Source organism: Hyaena hyaena, unplaced genomic scaffold, assembly GCF_003009895.1.
Source record: "Hyaena hyaena isolate Hyena2069 unplaced genomic scaffold, ASM300989v1 scaffold_461, whole genome shotgun sequence".
NCBI classification, from domain to species: Eukaryota; Metazoa; Chordata; class Mammalia; order Carnivora; family Hyaenidae; genus Hyaena; species Hyaena hyaena.
The window spans coordinates 756,241-781,006 of NW_024081095.1; the positions used below are offsets into that span (position 1 = coordinate 756,241).

The window sequence follows — 24,766 nt, forward strand, 5'->3', positions numbered from 1 at the left end:
AATCATTATTACACTATATATTAACTAACTTAGATTTAAATTTTAAAAAAACAAAAAACAAAGGAAAAAAAAAAAAAACTTGTCCTAAAACTATTATACCTATTAACACAGTATTACTGAGCATTAGAGTTAACTATGGAAAGGAATCAACTGTGAAAGAAAAAGTACATATTAATGGATAATTGTATCAGCTCTTCTTCCCTCTTCCACTCTTCTAAAGAGGGTTCTCCCAATGTAGACAAATTCTTTTGGGCTTTTGTCATTCCAAATCAGGAAGAAAAGAGAGCTGGGGGGAAAGCTCTAAAGCACACATCAGGGCTGGAGAAGAGTAGGGCACATTTTCAAAGAGGCATACAAGCAGCTCTCTTGTGTGAGAACAGTAGATGAAAACATGTTTAAGATATGTTGTTTGTTATTTATCCGCTTCACGATGTTTGGGCTATGAGAAGTTTTAAAGAGTTACTTCAAAATTAGGTCTCAGATATTTGCCTGTGTATTTTGAATATGGTCCTGATCTAAGACTGGATCATATGGGTCACAGATTTATAAACATCACACAAAATACTACTCTCAAACTATAGAAATTTCTGGACAAATCCTAAGTAATGTTTGTGGCTACCTATTTTATGAAATTGCAGAGATAAAAGCTTTCATCAGTAAAAGAGCCTCGATCAGATTGTTAAGAGTTTAGGATGATGAAAACACCCTCCTATCTCCTAGAACAGTCCAGGGTGTAAATATCGGTATCCTCTTTAAATCGACCAATAAGAAGCCATAGCTCGAACAGTATAATTTTTTTTAACAAATAAACAAATTTTTTTAACAACAAGCTTGTTGTAGTGGCTTTGGAATTGCCGATTAATGCTAAAGAAAAAAAAAACGCTTTGAATTGTGAATCACCAGTATCAGTAATAAAAAATAAACTATTCATAGAATAGGGCTGAAAACATGCTCTCAGGCCTAGAGGGGAGTGAAGGATCAGATCCATCTACAACCTGAACAATCAGTGCTTGAGCAATTTACATGTTTTAGCTGGAAACAGTGAAAACTGGCTCTCTTTCAGTAATAATTTTTAAAAGAATTAGCTTGTATGTTTCTGATCTGATGTGGCGAAGTACTCTCGCAAACCTAGTAACATGGTGCCAATTCACTATAAAAGATTGGACAGATGCTCTTCCTTTTCTTCAGAAAGTTAAAATGGACCTTTTCCACATTTGTATTTGCTCAGAGATTAAGCTCTGTGTCTGGGAAGCCCTTGAGTAGAAGTGTCTCCGAAAGAGCCTGGGCTCTCAAGGTTTCATTCATTTGGCCGACATCCCTGGAGCCCCTTCTTTGTGTCTGACACTACTCAGCGCCAGGCCGGAACACCCGCCTACAGGAGGTAGTCCCTGTTCTGAGGGAGCCACTGGCCTGGCCAGGGAAGGGCCCAACTAGGGGTACTAAACAAACAACCTAAAATATCACAGAGCAGCTGCACAGTTGACGTGCCTGAAATTACCGCAAAGTCGAGGATCAGTCCATAAATGCACCATCTTCCTTCCATCTGATACAGGTCACCACCCCACCTCTCAAGAACAGCTGAAGCAGAGCTGGGTCTAGAACCCGTGGCCCAAGGTTATCAGGGGGCAGGTTGGCAAGGAAACAAGAGTGAAGCGGAGGCTCAGGCGCGACCCCCGATGGCGACGCAACAGACAGGGAGGGCGGGGGTCGGTTCGGCCCTCAGAGCAATCTCTACGCAGGACGGAAGTCTGAGGCGCCGCGGGCCTCGCCGTCGGACTGGAGGGTCTGTCTGCGCGTCGCGCGGCCCGGGTCTCAGAGGCGGGCTCTTGACGAAGCCCCGCCCTTCCGACTCCTCCGCCCCCGCCCCCCAAGGCGCGCGAGCGGGTCCCGCGCGGCGCCAACCCTTTCCCGGGTCATCGCCCCTCCTCTCTTCCGGGCCGCGAGCCCCCCGCGCGGCGCCTCAGGGCTGCGCTCGCTCGCGCGCGCGCGCTCTCCAGTCCGCCCGCCTTCTCAGCGCGCGCTCGGCCGCCCGACGACGCGGGAGCCGCACGCTCCGGACTAGGCTCGCTGCGCTCGCTGCCGCCGAGAGCCGGCCCGCTGAGGCGGGCCCTCGGTTCCCGGCCCGGAGACGGTCAGGGTCGCCAAATCTGCGGCCCCAGGGCGACGGCGGCGGTAAGGAGACCGGGCCGGGGGGGAGGCGGACATGGTGGAGCTGAGGGCGCCGGGAGGAGGGTGGTCCCGGCGACCTGAGGCCACGTCGAAGGCTCGCGGCGGGCAGCGCGCCGGGAAAGGCGGAGGAGTGTGGGATCGAACCGGATTGCATCGGCCCCGCTCGGCGCGAAGGAAGGACTGTGGGCCGAGGGGAGCGGCCCAAGAGGGTTTCCGCGCGACCCTCGGCGGGATGGGGACAGAGGAGACGCCGCCTCGAGGCTCCTGCCACGTTTCCACCGCGCCTTACCCTCCGCTCGGGGTGGGCGACAGCCTTGCTCCTTGCCACCCCCCCCCTTCTGCGTCCGTGCGTTTACCCGAGCCGGGGACCCGGCTTGCTGTCCGGGGGGTCGCGCCTTAGGGGAGCCCCGTCCTGGAACCCAGGGCCGCCCAGAGGCAGGAACCTGGCCGGGGGGCCGCGGTCCGGCGGGCGAACGGGAAGACGCACCCCGCGAGGCTGTTTTGGGGGGGAGGGGAATGGGGCTCCGGGGCCCTCCCCCCCCCCCGTAACTCGGGGAAAACCGCGATTGCAGAAGTTGGACGCGCTCGCAGGCCGTTCTTCCCAGAGTGGGTGGAGATGTTTGATGCCTACTCACCTAGCACTCTTAAAACGCAAGCGTGAGTGCTGAGCAGCAGGTTTTGATGGCTTAAAAAGTCCGAGTCCCGACCCCGTGGGAAGTCCTGCCTCTCCTCATCGCCCGGAGCCCGCTTTGTCACGCCGCGGAGGCCGGTCAAGGGCCCCTCACCCCCACGGCCGGGATCCCCGCCGCCTCAACCTTGGGAACGTCTATCAGGAATATTTGGTTCTAGAAACGGTTGCGATCAGCCCTTCGTTACCACACAGGGAAGAGTACAAAGTTATAAACGCCAGGAAGGCTGAGTTTGGTTTTCCTTTGGATTTTGTGCACGCCGCCGTGAGCCGAGGAGCCTGTGGAACAAAGTAGAACTTGAGGAGCCGCCGCCGCCGCGGTGACTACGTCCCGGGATGACGTCACCGTGCGATATTTAAAATGGGAGCTTTTCGCTCGCAGTGTGGGTGGAGGAATTGCGGCTACTTAGGACGCCTTTGGTCTTATTGGACCTGCTTGCTTCTAGTTTCTCTTTTTCTGACTGTGTAACTCCCTCTTTTACCTTTTGGTTCTCCCAGAATTCTAATTGGTGGGAGTGGGTTTATTTTTCTGCTATTCCAGGCATCATTCCTTCAAACCGAAAAAAAAAAAAAAAGTAATTTCATATGACTCATCCTGTGTTACAACCAATAGCAACCACTAAGTGGTTCTTTCTTCCTTTTTTTTTTTTTTTTAATTTTTTGATAGGAAACATAACAACAAAAATGAGAACAAAACCCTGAACTCAGATATGTAGAACATAATAGACAAATTTAATGAATGGGGAGGATGATCCAGCTAAGGCTTCAGTGCTTTTCTTTAGTGTGGCTCCTTGTTTTCTTTGGTGAGATGGAAGCTAATGTTCCATCAGCAAGCAACTTTCATCCCAAACTGTATATTAAATTGCAGTGGGTTATCTTTTCCATCATAACACAGTGGAATATAAATACAGCCTTATAAAGTAGAAATGGCTCAACATTTTTTTTCAGGAGGATGCCTCACAGCAGTTGCAGAAGGCAGGGATTGTGTGTACCTGCACACTCTTATGTGCAACCCAGTACCTGTTGTCTGGTAGCTGACATTCTAGGGTTCCAGGAGGAAGGTTTGGGTGTCTTCCCATCCAGGATCAGAGTAGGTATGGCTGCCAGCACACTTCTCAGATAACTGTAGAATTTCTTTCACAGTGAGACCTTTTGATCTTCTTTGAATTTGCACAAGGAGTAAAGGAATCACATTATGAAGAGAGACTTTAAGAGGTTTGAGAAAACAAATGTGGGAAAACACAAAAACTTACAGCTAGGTTAGTTGGTTTTTATACTAAATATAGCAGATGCCATACGTCTTTAATAATTGGCTCTGGAAAGGGCGATATTGCTTAGTAAATGCAGCATGTGAATAACTCCAGGTTACTTAGAGCAGCCAAATGAATGAGCTCATCGTGTAAAGCCAGAATATACATCGAAACAATCCCAGTACAAGGATTTTGCATTTATGGATTAATCAATGATAAATCATATCTGCCATTTAAAGAGTCTTTCTTGAGGTGGTTCCAGAATGTAGCTAAATCTCTGATTAGTTCTTTTAGTTTGATTTTTCTGTGGATGACCCTGAATTTCCACTCTCTTAAATATGTTTTGAAAGACCCACTATTTTGGGTCGTATTTTTTAGCTAAATATATTTCTGTTCCTGAAAGAATGCTTCTAGAAACCCATTGCTGAATTTTTTTCTTTATGTGTAACAGCTTTATTATTCAGATAGGATTCACAGAGCATACAACATACACATATAAAGTTTACAGTTCAGGGCCACCTGAGTAGCTCAGTCAGTTAAGCGTCTGACTTCGGCTCTAATCATGATCTCACAGTTTGTGGGTTCAGGCCCCTCTCCGGGTTCTGTGCTGACAGCTCAGAGCCTGGAGCCTGCTTCAGATTCTGTGCTTCCCTCTCTCTCTGTCCCTCCCCCATTCGTGCTCTGCTTCTCTCTGTCTCAATAATAAATAAACATAAAATTTTTTAAAAATCTACAGTTCATTATCACTCTTGCCCCTAGGCCACCAAACTACTTTTCTGTCTATACAGATTTTCATATGCTGGAAAACTCCTATAAATGAAGTCATATAATATTTGGTCTCTTGTAACTGCCTTTTTTCCTCAAACACAGCATATTTGAGGTTCACCTATGTTGTAGCAATTATCAGTATATCATATTCCTCTTTTTGTTGCTGAATAATATTCCATTGCATGTGTTTACCACATTTATTTGTCCATCAATTGACAGATGTCCCATCAGTTTAACATTTGGGTGCTTCTACTTTTTGGCTGTTAGGAATAATGCTAATGTTGACGTTTGTGTACACGTTTTTGTGTAGAAGTATGTTTTCATTTTTGCGTATACATAGCTTTTGAGTGTAGAATTGATTGGTCTTCTGGTAATTCTGTCTTAACGTTTTTAGGAAATGCCACTGTTTCTATAGTAGCTATACACTACTGGTATTCAAAGTGGACTTGTGTTTTAAAGTTCAACTTATTTCACAGAATTTTAAACTTAAATTATTGTAGCTAAATATTGACAAATTTAATAAAAAGTATATAATATCTCTGATTTTATTTTAGCCAACAGGAGCAATTTGGTGTGCTCTCTTTACTGAACTTCACAAAGCTAAGTGATAAGATTCTTAGACAGTATTATAATAAGGTATTTGTGGTATAAATTAGTGATTTTTTGTTCGCTATTCCAGATCTGAGCCAATGAAACAGAAGATAAGAAAAGGGAACCTGTGGAGGAGGGATATCTGCAGAGCTTTATCTTCCAGTTTTTATGTTTCCGTTTTTTTGAGAAAAACTGTTTTATCTTTGCAGGGAAAGATGAAGAACGAAATTGCTGCTGTTGTCTTCTTTTTCACAAGGCTAGTTCGAAAACATGATAAGTTGAAAAAAGAGGCAGTTGAGAGGTTTGCTGAGAAATTGACTCTTATACTTCAAGAAAAATATAAAAATCACTGGTATCCAGAAAAACCATCAAAAGGACAGGCCTACAGGTAAAGGATTAGATTGGACAGTTGGATTCGACTGAGTGAGAGAGCCTGATAGCACCTGAAATGAGTGCAAGGCCAGAGGACTGAAGGGTGTCCAGTCTATTTCTTTCACAGTTTATCCATAAAATGCAGAACTCTAGGATGACTTTGGTTTTTTTGTTTTTTGGGGTTTTTTTTTCCTTACACATTTTAAAACACAAGTATTTGTTGTTGGTGTCTCACTGTCTGGATTTGGGAGGCCAATACTGTCGGCTCGTGGGAGTTAGTCTTGTAATTATAGTTTGGCCTCTGCTTGAGTGCATTTCTTTATGTATCACAGGTACTTGAGGGTTTTCACAATTTTAGAAGATCCCTACTAAAACTAACTCATAAATGGGCACAGTAAAAGTTGAAAGAAATGAGTTTCTTTGTTTCTACAAGTAAATCACATGTTACATGTTTTTGAGAAAAAAATAAAAGTTTTATGGCAAAAAAGAACTAGTAGTATTAGACGCGTAATGCATTTTTGACACAGGAATAATTGCATTTATACTATGCATAATTCTTTATGGTAGAAACCGCTATGACTTGTTCACTGATGAAGGTAACTTATGACCCACAACTGGTAAAAATTAGCTCTGATTTAAAGTCGGGCCTCACTGACCCTAAATTCTTTCAGGCTTCTGCATACCACAGTTTGACCACTGCCTTGTCTGTTAGAGGGAAAGTAACTCTCACTCGCAGCTATCTCTTGTACTCTGGTTTGTAAGTTACATTTTAAGGGTGCCTGAGTGACTCAGTTAAGCATCCGACTTTGGCTCAGGTCATGATCTCGCAGTTCGTGAGTTCGAGCCCCACATGCCGACAGCTCAGAGTCTGGAGCCTGCTTCAGATTGTCTTCCTCTCCCTCTGTCCCTCCCTTGCTAGAACTCACTCTCTCTCTCAGAAATAAATAAACTGTAAAAAAAAAAAAAATTTTCATTTTTTAGCTTAAAAAACGGGCTCCTACAAAACATGTCCTGGCATGCTCATTCCCTATTATATATGTGTCCACTGTATTGAGAACCTGGGTTCTGCTAAATAAACTCAGCTGTCAAACAGTACCCCATTTGTGGAGGTGGCCACAAAAAAATAAAAACAGTGTGACTACAGAAATTCCTTTATTTATGCATATTGCTACCCCCCATCAGCACTTCTGTGCCTTGATGTAAGAAGGACTTCCTTTCAGTATCCGAGCTCTAACAAATGCAAGACTATTCAGGGAATCTACAAGGGAAGTGAAAATGATTTGTTTAGTTCTCATTTGCTAAAAGCCACAAGTGCTCATGTATTCTATTAAAAAGAAAGAATCAAATTTATTGATACATTTTCCTCTTCATTTTTATCCAGGGAAGTTTCCTAGTAAATTGAAAAATGTGATGAATTAAAGTAGAAATGTGGATGTTCTATATAAAGCAGACTCCAGATATTTTTTATCTTCTCACTTGATTCTCTTAATTTTTTTCTGCACATCTTCATTTCTGATAAAGTGAACAGCTTTTGTGAGCTGTTGAGGCTTTTACACTGATGTAATTGACATTGGACAAAGACTTTTGGAAGTGCCAAGCCAACTTTTTACTATTACTGAAAAAGGAGACACTGTCAAGTAAATGCTTAAAGGTCAGACAGTGTACAGTTTCATTTCCATTAATTCTGAAAACTTGAGGAAAAAAATTATCTAAACAGGATTAAATTGGCATATGATCAGAAGTATCATCATTGAGTCATTTGAAGCTGTCTTTGAAATAGAAAACTATTAGACTTAATGGCTGGTTGTTATTGTTATAAAAATGAATATAATATAGGATTAACCAGTAAGACTCTTGAATCCATGGAGTAGGTTTTAAGTGTTCATTTTCTTCTAAAGTGTTTATAAATTAAAATAGTTTCTCCAGGGGCGCCTGGGTGGCTTAGTCGGTTAAGCGTCCGACTTTCGCTTAGGTCATGATCTCGCAGTTCGTGGGTTCGAGCCCCGCGTCGGGCTCTGTGCTGACTGCCAGCTCAGAGCCTGGAGCCTGTTTCAGACTGTGACTCCCTCTCTCTCTGACCCTCCCCTGCTCACGCTGTCTCTCTCTCTCTCTCTCTCCTAAAAATAAATAAAACATTAAAAAAATAAATTAAAAAAATAAAATAAAATAAAATAAAATAGTTTCTCCACAATATATACAAATAAGAGGCGTTCATAGGGCAATTTGACAATATTAAGGTCTGTAAAAATATTCATACTCTTTGAAAAGTAAGTCTTCTAGAAGTATAATCAGAAATGCAGATAAATATGTATGAATATGGATGTTTCTTATACTTTATAATTGCAAAAAAATGGAAATAACTATCAACATTAAGTAAATGATAGTCTGCTTTTATGCAGCTTTTAAAATCTTTTTTGAAGACTGGCTAATGGTTGAGTAGTCATAGTATAGAGTTTTAAAAAACAGCACAAAAATATGTAAAATATGCAAATTTTGTTGAAACAGAGTGTCTCAGCATCTTTATTTACATGTATATTTTTTAAGCTTAGAGCCTACACCACCCTTATTGTAGGTAACAAAAACACATACTTCTAGGAGATCTATCTCCATGACCTATAACTGCTTTTGATCCTAGGACACATGGGGCTTTTGAATCAACTTACACAACATGGGAATTTGTAAACATAGGACCATCTTAAAGAAAGGAACAAATAGCATCTTACATGCTATAAAATAATTTTTTTACTCTGAATTGCTTACTTGTTAATGGTGATGTTAGGATTAGTATTTAATATTAAAATAGATTTTAGAGTCTTGTCCAGATGTGACAGCTGAATTCACCACTTTGTAGTTGTGATATTGGTCAAAGAACTCAGACTCTGCCTCCTTTCTTACAGTGGGGAAGTGGTATCTAACTTACAGGGTAATTTGAAAATTAAAAGAAGTATACATTCAAGTATCTTGGAAACTGTCCATTTTATAGTAAACTTTCAGAAAGAGTTATTATTTAGAAATCTGTATTTGCTGTTAATGAGAATTTTTTCACTGTTGTAAATGAAAATTGAAATCAATTAATAAAATAATTTTTAAAACTTTAAATAGCATGTTTTTCTATTGATGTCGTTTTATTTAATGGTATAATTATATTAGCAAACTTGTATGTTCTCTATGTTAGAGCTTTGGATCTGAGAAAGAGGGGAAATGCCTTAATCTAAATTAACGCAATAAATAAGTGCTGGGACTGGTACTAAAACCTGGTTTCTCTTGATTGATTTCTTAGTTGTAGGCAGTAAATACTTTTATTGTAGCCACTATTTCTGTTACATAATCAAAATGCTTATCTTAATATGTATTTTTGCATTCATGCTGAGAGCCATCTTTTAGCATTCCATTAGGTAGATGTGGTATTTCTTAGGTTTAAAAAATGGAACAGAGGCTGTATTGGTTTAATTTTTTTTTTTTTCAGTTATTTTGACAACTTTTTTTTTTTTTAAATGAAAATCCTTTGGTAACAAATGATAAACCAGTAACACTTTGGATTATATTTTAATCTTAACTGTGTGATAGGAATAGTTCTGTGTCTTGGACTGATTCTATATTTATAAAACAATGATAGGTAAGAAAAAGGACACCTTTCTTAACACTTATTATTTGGGATGTATAAGCAAGGAAATGATCAAATCACAAGATATTTCAAAATATTTGAAATATTGATTAAGGTCTTCTGTTAGTTGGAGGTTTTGTTATATAGTAACTTGGCCTATTAATACTACCTTTTGGGCTCTAAGTAATTTCATGCAACTTTATAATCCTCCTTGCTCATTTCATGTACCTGTGAGATTGAGTAGTTTCTGGCTAAAATGAAGTAGAGCCAGTTCTTCAGATTTCTCTGGGCTGGCACAGAAGCCCTCCTCTTTCCACCGCTGAGTAGTCTTGCTCATACTTCCTCTCTGCCTTTAGTTTGTATTTATTATCTGTTTAGGATACATATGCTCCTGGGTTCTCCACCAGGGTTTGTTTTAAATTCACATTGGCAAATACTAATAATGAGGTTTATGATTAATTCAGTTAAAGCTATTAACATTTTTCTACTTTGTTGTAGATGCATTCGTGTCAATAAGTTTCAGAGAGTTGATCCTGATGTCCTGAAAGCCTGTGAGAACAGCTGCATCCTGTACAGTGATCTAGGCTTGCCAAAGGAACTCACTCTGTGGGTAGATCCATGTGAGGTGTGCTGTCGGTAAGTTCTTGCACATGCCAGGTGAACAGATTACTACACTGGAACTGATTTTATGAAATTCTCTCTGGTACTACCGGCCTTTGTATCTTTATAGCCAGGTTTTTACTTCCTCAGTTGTTAATTTTGTAAAGTAATCTGAAGGTGACGGACTGGTTACGTTCCTGTTTTATGAGCTAAAGAAACTTAAAAATTGATTGGGCAGGGTTTTAGGGTTCCACTAAGTTTATTATAGACCAAAAAGCAGAATTTAGACAGCCAATTATTTTCTTTATTGGTGGTGCACATGTCTTTCCCCTCTTCAAATGAGGAGATAAGTTAATCCCAAATAGTACTGGGTAATAACTTTTGGTTGGAGCACCTGGATGTCTTCAGTTTGTTAACCTTGGTTTGGGCTCAGGTCATGATTTCATGGTTTGTAAATTTGAGCCCTACATCCAGCTCTGTGCTGGCAGCATGGTGGCTAGTTGGGATTCTCTCTCTCTCTCTCTCTCTCTCTCTCTCTCTCTCTCTGTCTCTCTCTCTGTCTGTCTCTGCCCTTCCCTCCCTCTCTTTGTTTCTACTCTTGCCTTCCTCCCTGTTTCTGGTTTTAAGTAACCAAGTAATATTTTCATGATTTTGTTTTTACAATGGTGATTATTTCTCCTCTTTTAATGAGCAGATTATACAAAGGTGAGTGTTAAGTGTGATACCTAACAATTCCATTCATTCTGAAAACATTTATTGTGGACCAGGCGTTCTTCGTTGTGGGGTTTTAAAAAAATGAAAGTAGCATTCTGCTGTCAGGTTGTTCAGGGTATAATAAGGGAGAAGAAAGAACAAGCACGTTACAGTAGGGTGATTTATACTATAATAGAAATATGTACAAAATGCAGTAGTTGGTGGCACAAAGGAGAAAGTTACTGCCTCTGCTGGACAGTACTCTGCTTAGTACTATGCTGAGTGATACTTGAGCTGGGTGGAGGATACAGTTGACTAGGTAACATGATGGGAAGGGCATTTCCATGCAGGAAGAAAATAGGATGAGGAGATGCTTGCAACCCCTGTGAGTGATTTCCTACAGCTGTTCCTTTAGGGTATTTCTCTTTGTTTTTAAGTGCACTTCACCTGTTGAATCTAGTAGAGATGCTTTTTGATGTAACCATAATGTATTCCAAAGGTGGACTATGGAATTTAATCTGCTCTCCAACAATAAAAGTAGAGATGATGACATGTCATGCCAAAAATACATGGTAATTCTTCCACCGAATTATTCATGGAGTTATTTGGCAAAAGCTGCCATTGTAAACTTATTGCTTTGGGAAACTTAGGTACTAGATTCTCCAACACTACTTTCTCAGAAAAAGAAAAGCAAGACATCTCAAGTTTTGGTCCAAGAAGGTCAAACATTTTTAGGTTCTGGGACTGACTCATCTTAGGCCAAGGTCAGACTTTGTAGATTTTGGCCACTGAACCCTTGCAGAGGACCTTAGTATACAAGAAATTGTTATCACAAAGTTACTCTACTGAAATTGCTTACTCTTTTATTAGGCCTACACTTAGATCCTGACTCTTATTTTACACACAGTTCTTTTAGTTCTGTAGGTTTTCTGCCATAAAAATCACAAGCAGTGTTTGAAAGGGGCTTTTTCATGTAGTTATAAAGCTACTAAAAAATATATCATGTAGTCTTAATGTGGAGGCAGGAGCAAAAAAGCTAAAGAGTTGGCCCAGATGTATTAGCACCCACTCATATAAAGAGTATTATTTAATATAACGATCATGAATCATTAGGGAAATGTTTCTGTGTCCAAAGTTATGTTTAAGAAGTTGGATAATTGTAGGAGTGCCTGAGTGGCTCAGTTGGTTAAGCATCTGACTTCAGCTCAGGTCATGATTTCGCAGTTTGTGAGTTCAAGCCCCACGTCAGGCTCTGTGCTGACAGCTCAAAGCTTGGAGCCTGCTTTAGATTCTGTCTCCCTCTCCTGCCTCTACCCAACTTGTGTGCGCTCTCTCCCTCCCTCGATCTCGATCTCTCTCTCTCTCTCTCTCATAAACAAACATTTTAAAAAAATGAAGTTGGATAATTGTATAAACATTTGGACATACTTATTTGAAATGACTTAAACTAAGTCTTGGCACTGAAAGATGAAAACTCTAGTTAAATAGATACTATATTTAGGTGGATACTTCCTTACTTATTAATGCCAGGTAATGCAAAATTATTGTGCCTCCATCTTATTAATATAAGAAAATCTTTGCATTCAGTAGCTTTTTAATAATTTTACATACAATTAAAATTTTGCCAACAATTGGCTGTGATGTGGTATTATTTTCACAGCTAATAGAAATCACCTTCAAGGGCGCCTTGGTGACTCGGTTCATTAAACATCCAGCTCTTTGTTTCAGCTCAGGCCATGCTCTCACAGTTTTGTGGGTTTGAGTCCCATGATGGGATCTGTGCTAGGAGTGCAGAGCCTGATTGGGATTCTCTCTGCCTGTCTCTCTCTCTGTCTGTCAAAATAAGTGAATAAACAACAACAACAAAAAAAGAAATCACGTTCAGAATGTGGGTTACTCATTCTGTGATAACAGAACTCCAAAAACAAAGACGTGCTGGTGATTGAGTAGAGGTGATTGCTCTAAGTTAATAGAGGAGATTGCAATATTGATTATAGTGCTTCGGGACCAGAACTATAAAGATAAATATTCTGAAAATTAAAACAAAGCTGATCTAGCAGTTATATAATGGAACAAATATCTGAGTCATTAATAACAACTCAGTGGTACACTAGAAAGTGAAGTTATGAAAAAAAATTGAAATGCAGTCAAAGAGAACATTAACATTCTTCATAGTATGAGTTATTCCATCAGGATAAAACATTGGAAGTGTGCAAAAAATGTTAATGTAGTTAAAAGGTTATTATTTAATGAACTATGTGAAGAGATACAGAATAGATAATGGATCCTTTCTACAAAGAGAATGCCTGAGAATAGGTGACAGCTTTATTATCCTCTCAACATTCTGTACTTTTTTTTTTTTTTTAGAATTTCTAGTATCCTTTTCCTGATCTAGAGTATTAGATACTATTAATTTGTTTCAAATTAACTAAAATGGACTTAATGTTTAGCAGTGTGTGGTTGAAAAATGGAAAGATTAAAACTTGTCCATTATTAATTATAAGACATTAACTGCAAACTCTAATGTCACAGTAATAAACAGCTTCCCTTACCATGACAAGAACCCTCATACCAAAATACTACAGAGGGAAAGGTGTAGAACCTAATAGAACTAGCTGATCCTTCAATCATTAGATGTCTGCCCTTGATTTAGATTTCAGTTTCTACAAAGGCAGGGATTTTTCTCAAATTGCCTGCCTTTCTGTTTTACTTGAATTTTGATTTCATTAATAGGCAAAAACTGAAAGTAGGCCTAAGCCTCTTGTTAATATCGCTGACGTTATTAACGTGAATTGAATCTTGTATTGAAATTTGTTGAATCTTTAATATATGGATGGGATGGAGAGGTAAATTTACATTGATAAAATTATATTATAGTTTTAAACTTGAAATTACAGTACAGGAATTCTGTGTTGTGAACAACTTACCCAACTGCTCAGGCATCTTATACCAGAGAATTCGCTAGCTGAAGACCAACCAGTACCCAGCCAGCTCTCAGCTTTCTTGCCTAACAGATAGGAAACCGAGGCCTGGACACATAAATGACTTGCCCCTTGTTACAGAGCTAGTTAGTGGAAGAGCCGGACCAGAAACATGTTCAGTGTTCTTTCCACCATCTGTAGCAACTCCTTGTATGAAGTAAACTGAAAAAGAATAGAAAAGGGAGTCGTGTCCCATATTAGGTAGCACTTATGGCCCCATTTAGCCTGTGTGAGAATGGAAGACAGCACAGCTATATAAAGAAAGAAAACTCACCTGTGAGACTACATGGTCTCTGTAAAACTTTCAAAGGCTTTATTGCACTTTGGCCTTTTACTTATTGTACGTATCCTGATTCAGAAATAATTTGAGATAAGAGTTATCTCAAAATGAAATTATTTAACATAATTATAGTAAACCCTATTTTTCTGTCAAGGTTGTTTTTGTTTTTTTAAGCATAAAATCACTTTGTCTTTCTAATTTTAATTGTTGTGTAAGAGCTGCTTAGCAATCCCATTTTCTTTGTCCTTGACACTTACTAGAAATAGTTTCAGAGTGTTTATGTTGTATAATCTATTTAAATAGATTTGTGGGTTTCTCCTATGCTCCACATGAAAACTATTAGTTTTATGATTTGTTGTTATTTTCCCTCATTGCAGAATATATTTTCCTTTTTTTAAAATTTTTTTAACGTTTATTTATTTTTGAGAGATAACAGAGCAGGACAGAGCACAATCAGGGGAGGAAGAAGGAGAGGGAGACAAAGCAAGAGAATCCAAAGCAAACTCCAGGTTCCAAGCTGTCAGCCTAGAGCCCAACGTAGGGCTCAAACCCACAAACTGTGAGATTATGAGCTGAGCCAAAGTTGGACACTTTGGCTCCAACTGAACCACCCACACACCCCTATTTTCCTCTTTTTTTTTCTTTTTTTTTCTTTTTTTTTTTAGTAACCAACAGCCAAAGTTACATATTCCAATTATTTTTCTTAGCTCAAGGCTTTAAAAATGTTTTGGCAGAATTAAAAGGCTCATTTTGCTTTTTAAAAAAAAATAAAGATGAGAAGTTAGCCGTTTTCCTTGTAAGCAATATAATTCAGGAAAATAGCTTTATTTTCGTCAACAGTATTTTGTGTGTGTTTATTTTTCAGTTGCCTCAGTTCTAAATTTTGTCATTGTGGATATAGGCAACTCAGACCCCCTTTTAATTTAATCATGTTAAAGTAAATCTCAAAGGGATGTCTAGTTGATTTGTGACTTGAATCACTAGTATCTATATTACAGTAGTCAGCTAAAAATTCATGAGAAAATTTTACTGTATAGCCAGGTTAATGGTACATACAAAAATGTAATCAGAACCGTGAATTTCTCGTAGATTTTTTAAACAACTATTTTTGTTAGGAGGTGGTAGGAAAGAAAATTGGGAAAGAGAATGGAATCACTTATTTGCACTTAAATAGGCCAGAAGTAGAAAATCGTGGCCAGCCTTTTGGCATGTAGGTGGTTTAAATAGGGTTAAGTTCTGGGACGGTTCCTTCTTTGCTTTGGACCAATGGCATGTCCAGGCCTGTTTAATTGTTTTTATGGACAATTTCTTGCTTTTGTTAATGGCACTTCAAGGTGTGTAAGGGGTTTTTTTTGGTTGTTGTTTTTTAATTTTTAGGTATGGAGAGAAAAACAACGCATTCATTGTTGCCAGCTTTGAAAATGAGGATGAGAACAAGGATGAAATCTCCAAGAAAGTTACTAGGGCCCTTGATAAAGTTACCTCTGATTATCATTCAGGATCCTCCTCTTCAGATGAAGAAACAAGTAAGGAAGTAGAAGTGAAGCCCAGTTCAGTGACTGCAACCCCAAGCCCTGTGTACCAGGTAACCATGGATCAATTCTCTATTAAAGGTCATGAGCAGGGCTTGCCAGGTCATTCCAGGTAGTCCGGCACATGTTGCCCGGGATTTCTGATTTGAGATTTTGAATCACAGTTCTTGATTTTGTACACTAAAAGGAAGCTGCTTCTCTGAGATGTAAATAGTTATCCTGAGTCACTTTATCGAGGGTCTGCTTTACTACTACTCAATAAGTAGGAGAAAAACATTTTATTTATTTTTAGAATGAGGATATATTTTTTTAATTTTAATAATATATTTATGAAAACTTATACATTTTTAATTTGATATTTTAAATTTTAATGTAAATATATATTTAATTTTTTATTTGAGAGAGCAAGTGAACAGGGGAGAGGGGCAAAAGGAGAGACCGAGAATCTTAAGCAAGCTCCACGTCCAGTGCAGAGCCCAACCCGGGGCTAAATCTCAAAACTGTGAGATCATGACCTGAGCTGAAATCGAGAGTTGACTGCTCAACCAACTGAACCACCCTGGCCCTCCTAACATAAATATATTTTAAAAGATGTGTCAAAGAGAGACCCCTCGGTGGTTCAGTTGGTTAAGTCTCCGACTCTTTATTTCAGCTCAGTTGATGAATTCATGCTTTGTGAGTTTGAGCCCTACGTTGGGCTCTGCACTAACAGCTCAGTCTTTGCCTGCTCTCACTTGCTCTTTCACTCTCTCAAAAGTAAACATTTTTTTTAAATGTGGCAAAGAATAGAAAAAATCATGGAGCTAAAACATTCCTGATATTTTAGAAATCCTTATCGTATTAAAAAATAGGCATTCATTTTTTTTGTAGCCTTCAACACTTCCAGTTAATACCTTTGGTTTTAATCTTCTCTCCATGATTAAAGAGAAACTTTACTGAATTATACAGGAGTTAATTTCTCACTTAAGTCTAAACAAGATTCCTTTACATACAATAGTTGAAGAGTTAAATATATAAATTTGTTTATTATTTATACCCCATACACCAAGGAACATTTAATATGCTTTTTTTTTTTTTTAACATTTATGTTATTGACAGAGCACAAACAGGGGAGGGCCAGAGGGAGGAGACACAGAATCCGAAGCAAGCTTCATGCTCTGAGCCAGCTGTCAGCACAAAGGCCAAGGCAGGGCCTAACCCCACAAACCATGAAATCGTGACCTAAGCCGAAGTCTTTTGCTCAACTGACTGAGCCACCCAGGTGCCCCTAATATACTTTTAAAATTTCTCGGGGTGCCTGGGTGGCTCAGTAAGTACGACTCTTGATTTTGGCTCAGGTCATGATCTCACAGTTGTGAGATAAAGCCCCACATCAGTCTCTGCACTGGGCATAGAGTCTGCTTAGGATTCTCTCTCCCTCTCTCTGCCCCTCCCCTACTCATGGGTGCTCCCTCTCTGAATGAATGAGTGAATGAATGAAGAAATATATATATTACATATATATAAATACACATAACCAGTTCAATTGGGAAAGTCTGCAAGAACTGGTACTAAAACAATTGGATAGGGGCGCTGGGTGGCTTAGTCGGTTGAGCGTCCGACTTTTGCTTAGGTCATGATATCGCGGTTCGTGGGTTCGAGCCCCGCATTGGGCTCTGTGCTGACTGCCAGTCAGAGCCTGGAGCCTATTTCAGAGTCTGTATCTCCCTCTCTCTCTGACCCTCCCCTGCTCACGCTGTCTCTCTCTCTCTCTCCTAGAAATAAAAAAATATATATATTTAAAAAATAAAATAAAATAAAACAATGGGATAGTCTATATATGGAAAAAAATGAACCTAACTGCTATCTGATATATACAAATATTTTTATATACAAATATATTCCTATATGTGTGTTTGTGTATGTGTGTGTATGTGTACACTCATAACAGTGATAGGCTTTAACAGAAAAGAGATGTCAAAAATTTTAGGAAATCTTTTCAGTTGAGCCTTATTTGTACTTTTTTCTTATATTGAGGTTGTTTTTTTCTTTAAGTTTTTAAATTATCTTGAGAAAGAGAATGAGCTGGGGGAGGGGCAGAGAGTGAAGGGACAGAGGATCCCAAAGCAGGCTCTGTGCTGACAGCAGAGAGCCCGATGCAGGACTCAAATTCATGAACCATGAGACCATAACCTGAGCCAGAGTTGGACATTTAACCAACACAGCCACCCAGGGACCCCTGAGTTTATTTTAAAATATACCTATTTTTCTTAATTTGGCCTTAATCAGACATAATGAAACCTATCAGGTTTGTGAGAGCATCGGATTTGGGCTACAATAAGAACTTAAACCTTAATAAGAAATCAGTGTTTTAAGTATGAGAAACGAAGTCTTTACATTCACCATACATTTATATAATGAACATATTTTCAGTATACCTTAGTTTTTTTATTTTTCTGTTTTTTTGTTTTCAGTTGTTGAATTATCCTTCCTAGGCTTGCGAGGAAGGTTAGTTCTGATGATTATCATATTTTTAGGCATATATCTATATATTCATATTGTAATATAACATGTACTTCCTTTTAAAAAACAACTTCAAGCAGCGTAAAAGAGTATACTAGTGACCAAGTCCCCCTCACTGTCTGCCAATCACCAGTCCTGTGCCTTCCCATGGAAGTAATTCATCAGTTATTTTTGCATTCTCCTGGGAGATTCCCTATATAGATAAATAAACATATTTGTATTTCAGAGATCATTTTTTTAAGACTTTTGCCATAAATATTTGGGGATTTTTTCCCCTCTGTGTGATATATTCTCCCTATTGCTGTTGTTAAATTGCCTGGAATTCATTCATAATATGGCAGTTTTTTTACAAGCAAATTGACCTTTAATTTTTAGATATTCCTTTTAAATAAAATTGTATTTATTTCTCCCCATGTTAAGAAATTTTTAGGATAAAATTATAACAAAAGCATGGAAATTGAAGTGTTTTTCATGTGCTTTTAAAATGAAACATTTTTCCTTGACAAAATTTTTCATGACAGAGAAGCCAGGCTGTTACAATCCATTGTGTAGAAAGCTGGTGCAAGTGGCTCACTTTAATCTTTTCTTCCTATCCACTTTTTCATCTTGAAGCTGGCATTACTAAAAGTTTTAAAGGGGGATTATCAAAGTAAGGATAAAAAGTTCCTCGGTTAGGGACTTTTTTCTCTGAGGAGTCCGTTTTTTGTGGGGTTTTTTTTTATAGTTTTTATTTATTTTTGAAACAGAGCATGAGCAGGTGGGGTGAGGTGGGACAGAGAGAGAGAGGGAGACACAGAATCTGAAACAGGCTCCAGGCTCTGAGCTGCCTGCACTGAACCTGATGCAGTGCTTGAACCCATGAACTGCGAGATCATGACCTGAGCTGAAGTCGGACACTTAACTGACTGAGCCACCCAGGTGCCCCATCATTTTTTGGAAGATACCCCAGGAGATTACTAATTAAGTAAAGATTTTATGGGGTGCCTGGGTGGTTTAGTCAGTTGAGCTTCTGGCTTCACCTCATGTCATGATCTCACGGTCTGGTCCGTGAGTTCGAGCCTTGTGTCAGTCTCTGTGCTGACAGCTCAGCCTTTAGCCTGCTTTGGATTCTGTATCTCTTTTTCTCTCTGCCCTCCCCTGCTCATGTTCTGTCTCAAAAATAAACATTAAAAAAATTTTTTTTTATAAAGAAGTGAATATTAAATCATTTCTCCCCAAAGTGATATAAAGATTGAAGTCAATATCAATCAAAATCCCAGCAAACTTTTTCTAGAAAATGACAAATTGATTCTAAAATTTATAAAAAGGAGAATAAAGGAGAATAAAGTTAGAGGCCTTACACTAATATAAAGCCAGTATGTCTATCAAGACAGTGTGGGGGTGGCCTGAATGGCTTAGTCAGTTAAGCATCCAACTCTTGATTTCAGCTCAGGTCATGATCTCACGGTCCGTGGGATTGAGGCCTGCGTAAGGGTCTGTGCTGACAGTGTGGACGGAGCCTGCTTTTATGGTTCTCTCCCTTCCCTCTCTCTCTCAAAGTAAATAAATAAGCTTAAAAAAAACAAAACAAAACAGTGTGGTAGATATAAAGATACACAAATATATTAATGGAACAAAATAGAGACTCCAGATATAGACCTACATGTGTTCAGTCTTTTTTTTTTTTTTTTAACTAAAGTGTCATAGCAGTTCAATGAGGGAAAGTCTTTAAGAACTGGTACTAAAACAATTGGATAGTCTATGTATGGGAAAAAGTGAAGCTAACTACTATCTGACATCATAACACACACAAAAATTAATTTGAGGTGGATCATAGACCCAAACGTAAAAGCTAACTCTGACACTTTTAGAAGAAAATACGAAAGATATCTTTATTATTTGGGATAAGCAAAGATATCTTCCAAGGGATATAAAAACACAAGAAAAGAACTTGATAAATTTGACTGCATCAAAATTAAAAATCTTTTGCTCATCAAGACAAGCTATTAAAATTAATGGGCAAAGCTTAGACTGGGACAAAATATTCTCAATGTATACATCAAAGGACTTGTTTCCAGAATATACTTTATAAGTCATTCCTATAAATCAGTAATAAAAGACAAATGACCCAATCAAATACCCAATGGGCAGAAGATGTGAATAAACAGTGTACAAAAGAAGTTATATAAATGTCCAATAAACACATGAAAAGGTGCTTTACCTTATTTGTCATCTGGGAAATGCAAATTAAAACCACAATGAAACACTGCTTCTTCCTGAATGGCTGAAATTAAAGTCTCTGCCACCAATTGTTGGCAAAGATGTGAAGTAGCTAGGTTCATCAACTTGGTGAGAGTGTAAAATGGTACAACCACTTTGTAAACTCTTTAACTTGTTAAATATGCATCTACCTTATTCCCTAGCAATTATACCCTTAAGTATTTAATAAGAGAAACGAAAATATTTACAAAACCATGTATTAAAACATTTATAGCAGCTTTTTTCATAATAGTAAAATGGAAAACAATCCTAATGTCCATTAACAAGTGAATGGAAGAAAAATTGTGAGGTATTAACACAATAGAATAATAGTCAACAATAAAACAGGAAGTACTAATACTAGACACAATATGGAAGGACCCCAAAAACATTTGGTTGAGCAAAAGAATTTTGCCATACACAAAAAAATACATGCCGGATGATTTTATTAAAGTTCACAAACAGAGAAAACTCTGGTGATGGAAATCAGTATAGTGCTTGCCTGTAGTATATTAGTATTAACTAGAAAGGGTAATGTAAGCTCCAGAACTTTGTCTTCTGACAGTTTTAAAACCTTACCAAGCACCCCAGCGTAAAAAGAAATGAAAACATTCCATTTTGCTACCTGTTTGTTTTATAGGCCAGTTATTAGTTTGAACTCTGAATTCTGCCTTATTTCCACATTATTATATATAATCAAGAATTAACTATACTGGGGTGCCTGGGTGGCTCAGTCGGTTAAGCATCTGACTTTGGCTCAGGTGATCTTGTGGTTCACAAATTCAAGCCTCGTGTCGGGCCCCAGGTCAGCCTGGAGCCTGCTTTGGATTCTGTCTCCCTCTCTCTCTGCCCCTCCTCTGCTAGTACGCTTTCTCTCTCTCAAAAATATATAAAAACATTAAAAGTTTTTTAGAAAAGAATTAAATGTACTAAGGTTATTCATTGCAGCATTGTTTTCATTGGTGTGCATTGTTTTTTAATTGTAAAACATTGAAAATAGCCTGAAAGTTCTATCAGTAGGACACTAGTTAATTTAGTTATGGCATAGTCGTTGCATTACATCTAGCTGTAAAATAATGAAAAAGGGACTTCATGTATTGATATAAATGCCTTTTAAAATGTGTGTAGGTATAGATGTATATCTAAATATATGCATGCATTATTTCTAAGGGTATACACAAAAAAAATAATGTAAGTTGCCTCTAGAGGGTAATTGGGTAGCTGGTAATCAGATAGAGGGACTTTCCATGTAATGCTTTTTATATCTTTTGTATTTTCTGTCATAGGACTGTAATTTTATACAGAGTATAAATTTTAAAATACCTGTACTAAGAACAGATTAGAAATCAGAGAATTCAGGAGCACCTGGGTGGCTTACTTGGTTAAGCATCCTAGTCTTGATTTTGGCTTGGTCATGATCTCATGGTTTGTGGATTCAAGCCCTGCATCTGATTAGTGGCGAGACTTCTGGGGATTCTCTCTTCCCTGAGCTCTTGCTCGCTCTCAAAAAGAATAATAAACATTTTAAAAAGAGAATTCAGAAACTCCTGGTCATGAGGTACAGCATTCTGAGCAGGGGGGTACAAAATTGCTGATGATTTTTTTAGTAATGTGAACTTGATATCCCATTTTACTTAGGGGATAATCTAAGACTGTTGTTCCAAAACACAAACTGGCAACGTCAGAATCACCTGCACTGCGGTCAGAGTACTTGACCTCTATTCCTAAAAGTTTGTTATTGTTCAGTAGAACAGGGGTAGGGCATAATGTATGTTGTGTTTTGAAAGCTTTTTAGGTACTTCTTATTATTAACCCTCTAGCTATGGAAACCTCTGGTCTAAAACATGATGTGTCCTTTCAAGCTTCCATTCATTCTGTTTTGATCTTTCCTGATTGTTTTAGAGTAGTGTTTGAGTTTTACTCATTTTCATTCATTAAGAAAACTAATCAATCACTTACAATATATGAAGTTTTTAACATATTTAGATCTGATCATAGGAATGTCATTTAGACCTACTCTTAAGGGTATGTAATTTTGTTTTCCTTTAATGAGTAATCTGGAAATTCACCTAAGTTTTTTATATAATGTGACTGATTTTTCCTCTGAATTAACTTACTATTTTCTCTTTCATGCAGATTTCAGAATTGATCTTCCCACCTCTTCCAGTGTGGCACCCTTTGCCCAGAAAAAAGCCAGGAATGTATCGAGGGAATGGCCATCAGAATCACTACCCTCCTCCTATTCCATTCGGTTATCCAAATCAGGGAAGAAAGAATAAACCATATCGCCCAATTCCAGTAACATGGGTACCTCCTCCTGGAATACATTGTGACCGGAATCACTGGATTAATCCTCATATGTTAGCACCTCACTAGCTGCTTTTGATTCTGTTGGTGTCAGTGTTGAGAGAAGGTAGAATAAGCCTGACCACATATTAAAAGTTAAAAGTTCATATTCATAGTAGTAAAGTTAGATGGGCCAAACCGTCAAACTTATTTTTATAGAAAAAGTTATTGATAATAATCTTTCTTAAAAAATATATATGCACTTTAGATATATTGATATAGTTTGAGAAACTTTATTAAAGTTAGTCAAGTGCCTGAGTTTTTAATATTGGACTTGAGTATTTATATATTGTGCATCAACTCTGTTGGATACAAGAACACTGTAGCAGCAGACAAACTGTTCTAGCACCTTTGAGCATTTATGGAGAGTATGTAAGTTATTTATACACAAGGAAATCTATTTTATGTCATTGTTTAGAAGAATTGCGTGAAATCATGTAGTTGCAAATAAAAAGTAGTTTGAGGCATGATGATGTGTGCTGCTCTTTTGTGCATAAAAAAGGCAGAAATAGCAAAGGAGTTATTTCACTTTAATGTGTTTAAATATTTAGTAAAAAACATAAAATTTAAAAGTTTTCCTTAAAAAAATTAACTTTTTACTGTAATTTTTCCCAAGACAACTATATCAAAATGTGCATATAAAAGTCTAAAGTTTATTAGTAGTACTAATGGGAAATATATATACAGTAAAGCCTCTTTCAACCATCAAAATTGCTATACACAAAATTTTCCTAACCAGGAATTAAAGTCTGTATTAATTTTGATATGGCATCTATCTTATATACCTAATACCACTGCATAAAACAGAAATGTTCTTACATCTCTGTTCCTTGTGCTTTTTTTCAACACATGAAAGTCTTTAAGAGATGTCTGAATTAAAGCCAGATAGTACAGTACTTCATTTAGATTCTTCAGTAGTCCCTTCATATTTATACCACTGTGATGCCATCAGTCTTGTAAGCATCCTTGAACTACAAAAAGAGAGAAACACATATAAGAATTTGGAATTTTTTCCCAAAATTACATTTTTTTAAAAAATAACTTTTTTCCTGTTAACCAACATCTTTAAATTTCTAGTCATAAAAGTATTTAACAGAAAAATCAGAACTTGCTAGTAAATCATTAGAAGACCTTGGCTATTTCACATATTCCTGTTGTCATTTTCTTCTGATAAATTCTATTTAAGTAGAGAATGCCGGAAAAGTGCCCAAATCTTAAGGATACATAGCCCACAGTTTTGAAAGTACGTGGAATTTAAATTAGCAATCTCAACAGGAAACTTGTTCTTAAGCCTTAAAGACTTCTCTAGTTTTAGTTTAAACTATATACACCTCGTAATATATTTCAAAGTCATGATCATTTTTTCCTGAAGTATATAGTGAATGCCTATTCAGACTTGAACATATTTTTCTAGGGGTAACTGGCATCCCAGGAAGATTAGTTTTATTTAAGTTTGAAAATGTTTTTAACTGTTATTGTACTATTACAAGTCCTAGAGAATTTTGTGTAAGAACTGCAGATTGTGTGTAATTATAAAGGCAGGTTTCAAGTATTTTTATCATGGAGTTAGCATTTGTTTAGTTTGCTCGGAGTTAGCATTTGTTTAGTTTGCTCATGTTGTAGTTCCAAGCTTATTCGGGAAGTCAGAAGCATAACAGCCATACTGTCAAGAAAGGAAGTATTTTTGGTACATATCTAGTAATCAGATCTTTGCACATTGGATTACTGTAAAACCAAAATCTCTTATTTATTATTGCTGACAACTAAATGGCTGAGTGCCTTGGGAAAAATGCTAGTTTTAGATATTACTGTATATCTGACATACTACCTATAGAAGGTTTTGCCCTTTGACTATCCAACATCCCACCTTGTTTGAGAAGTTATTTAAAGCAAACTTTTCCAATCCATTCTTAATGAAGTAAGCCATCTTTCTGTAAGCAGTTGGGTCTTAAATTCAGTCTAGTAAAAACATGGGGTACAAAAGTTTGTCAAATTTTTTGAATGTATTTAGGACTCTAGGAGTCATAACATCTCTGTGTGTCTTAGACGATTTAGGACTACTCTAATGAAGACAATATGGCTGCATAATTTCAGTTGGAAAGTCTTTGGGCTGTTTCAAACAGTGGTTTGTAACCAAAAAAAAAAAAAAAAA

General features: G+C 38.0%; 2 protein-coding genes across 2 annotated transcripts in view; one reads left to right on the forward strand and one right to left on the reverse strand.

Annotated features, from left to right (window-relative positions):
• The first annotated feature begins 1,900 nt into the window (after nt 1-1,900).
• Nucleotides 1,901-23,084, forward strand: BTG3 (BTG anti-proliferation factor 3). The gene is made up of 5 exons (XM_039253767.1): nt 1,901-2,172; nt 5,676-5,854; nt 9,941-10,078; nt 15,374-15,581; nt 22,405-23,084. Exons 2-5 carry the CDS (start codon nt 5,682-5,684, stop codon nt 22,642-22,644), a joined length of 759 nt encoding a protein of 252 aa, XP_039109698.1. The 5' UTR covers nt 1,901-2,172; nt 5,676-5,681; the 3' UTR covers nt 22,645-23,084.
• A 161-nt stretch (nt 23,085-23,245) lies between these two features.
• The window catches only part of CXADR (CXADR Ig-like cell adhesion molecule), a 53,643-nt gene continuing 52,122 nt past the window's right edge, over nt 23,246-24,766 (reverse strand). Inside the window, exon 8 of the mRNA XM_039253764.1 lies at nt 23,246-23,585. Within this exon, the coding sequence (XP_039109695.1) occupies nt 23,544-23,585 (42 nt within the window). The 3' untranslated portion in view covers nt 23,246-23,543. The remainder of the gene's footprint in view (nt 23,586-24,766) is intronic.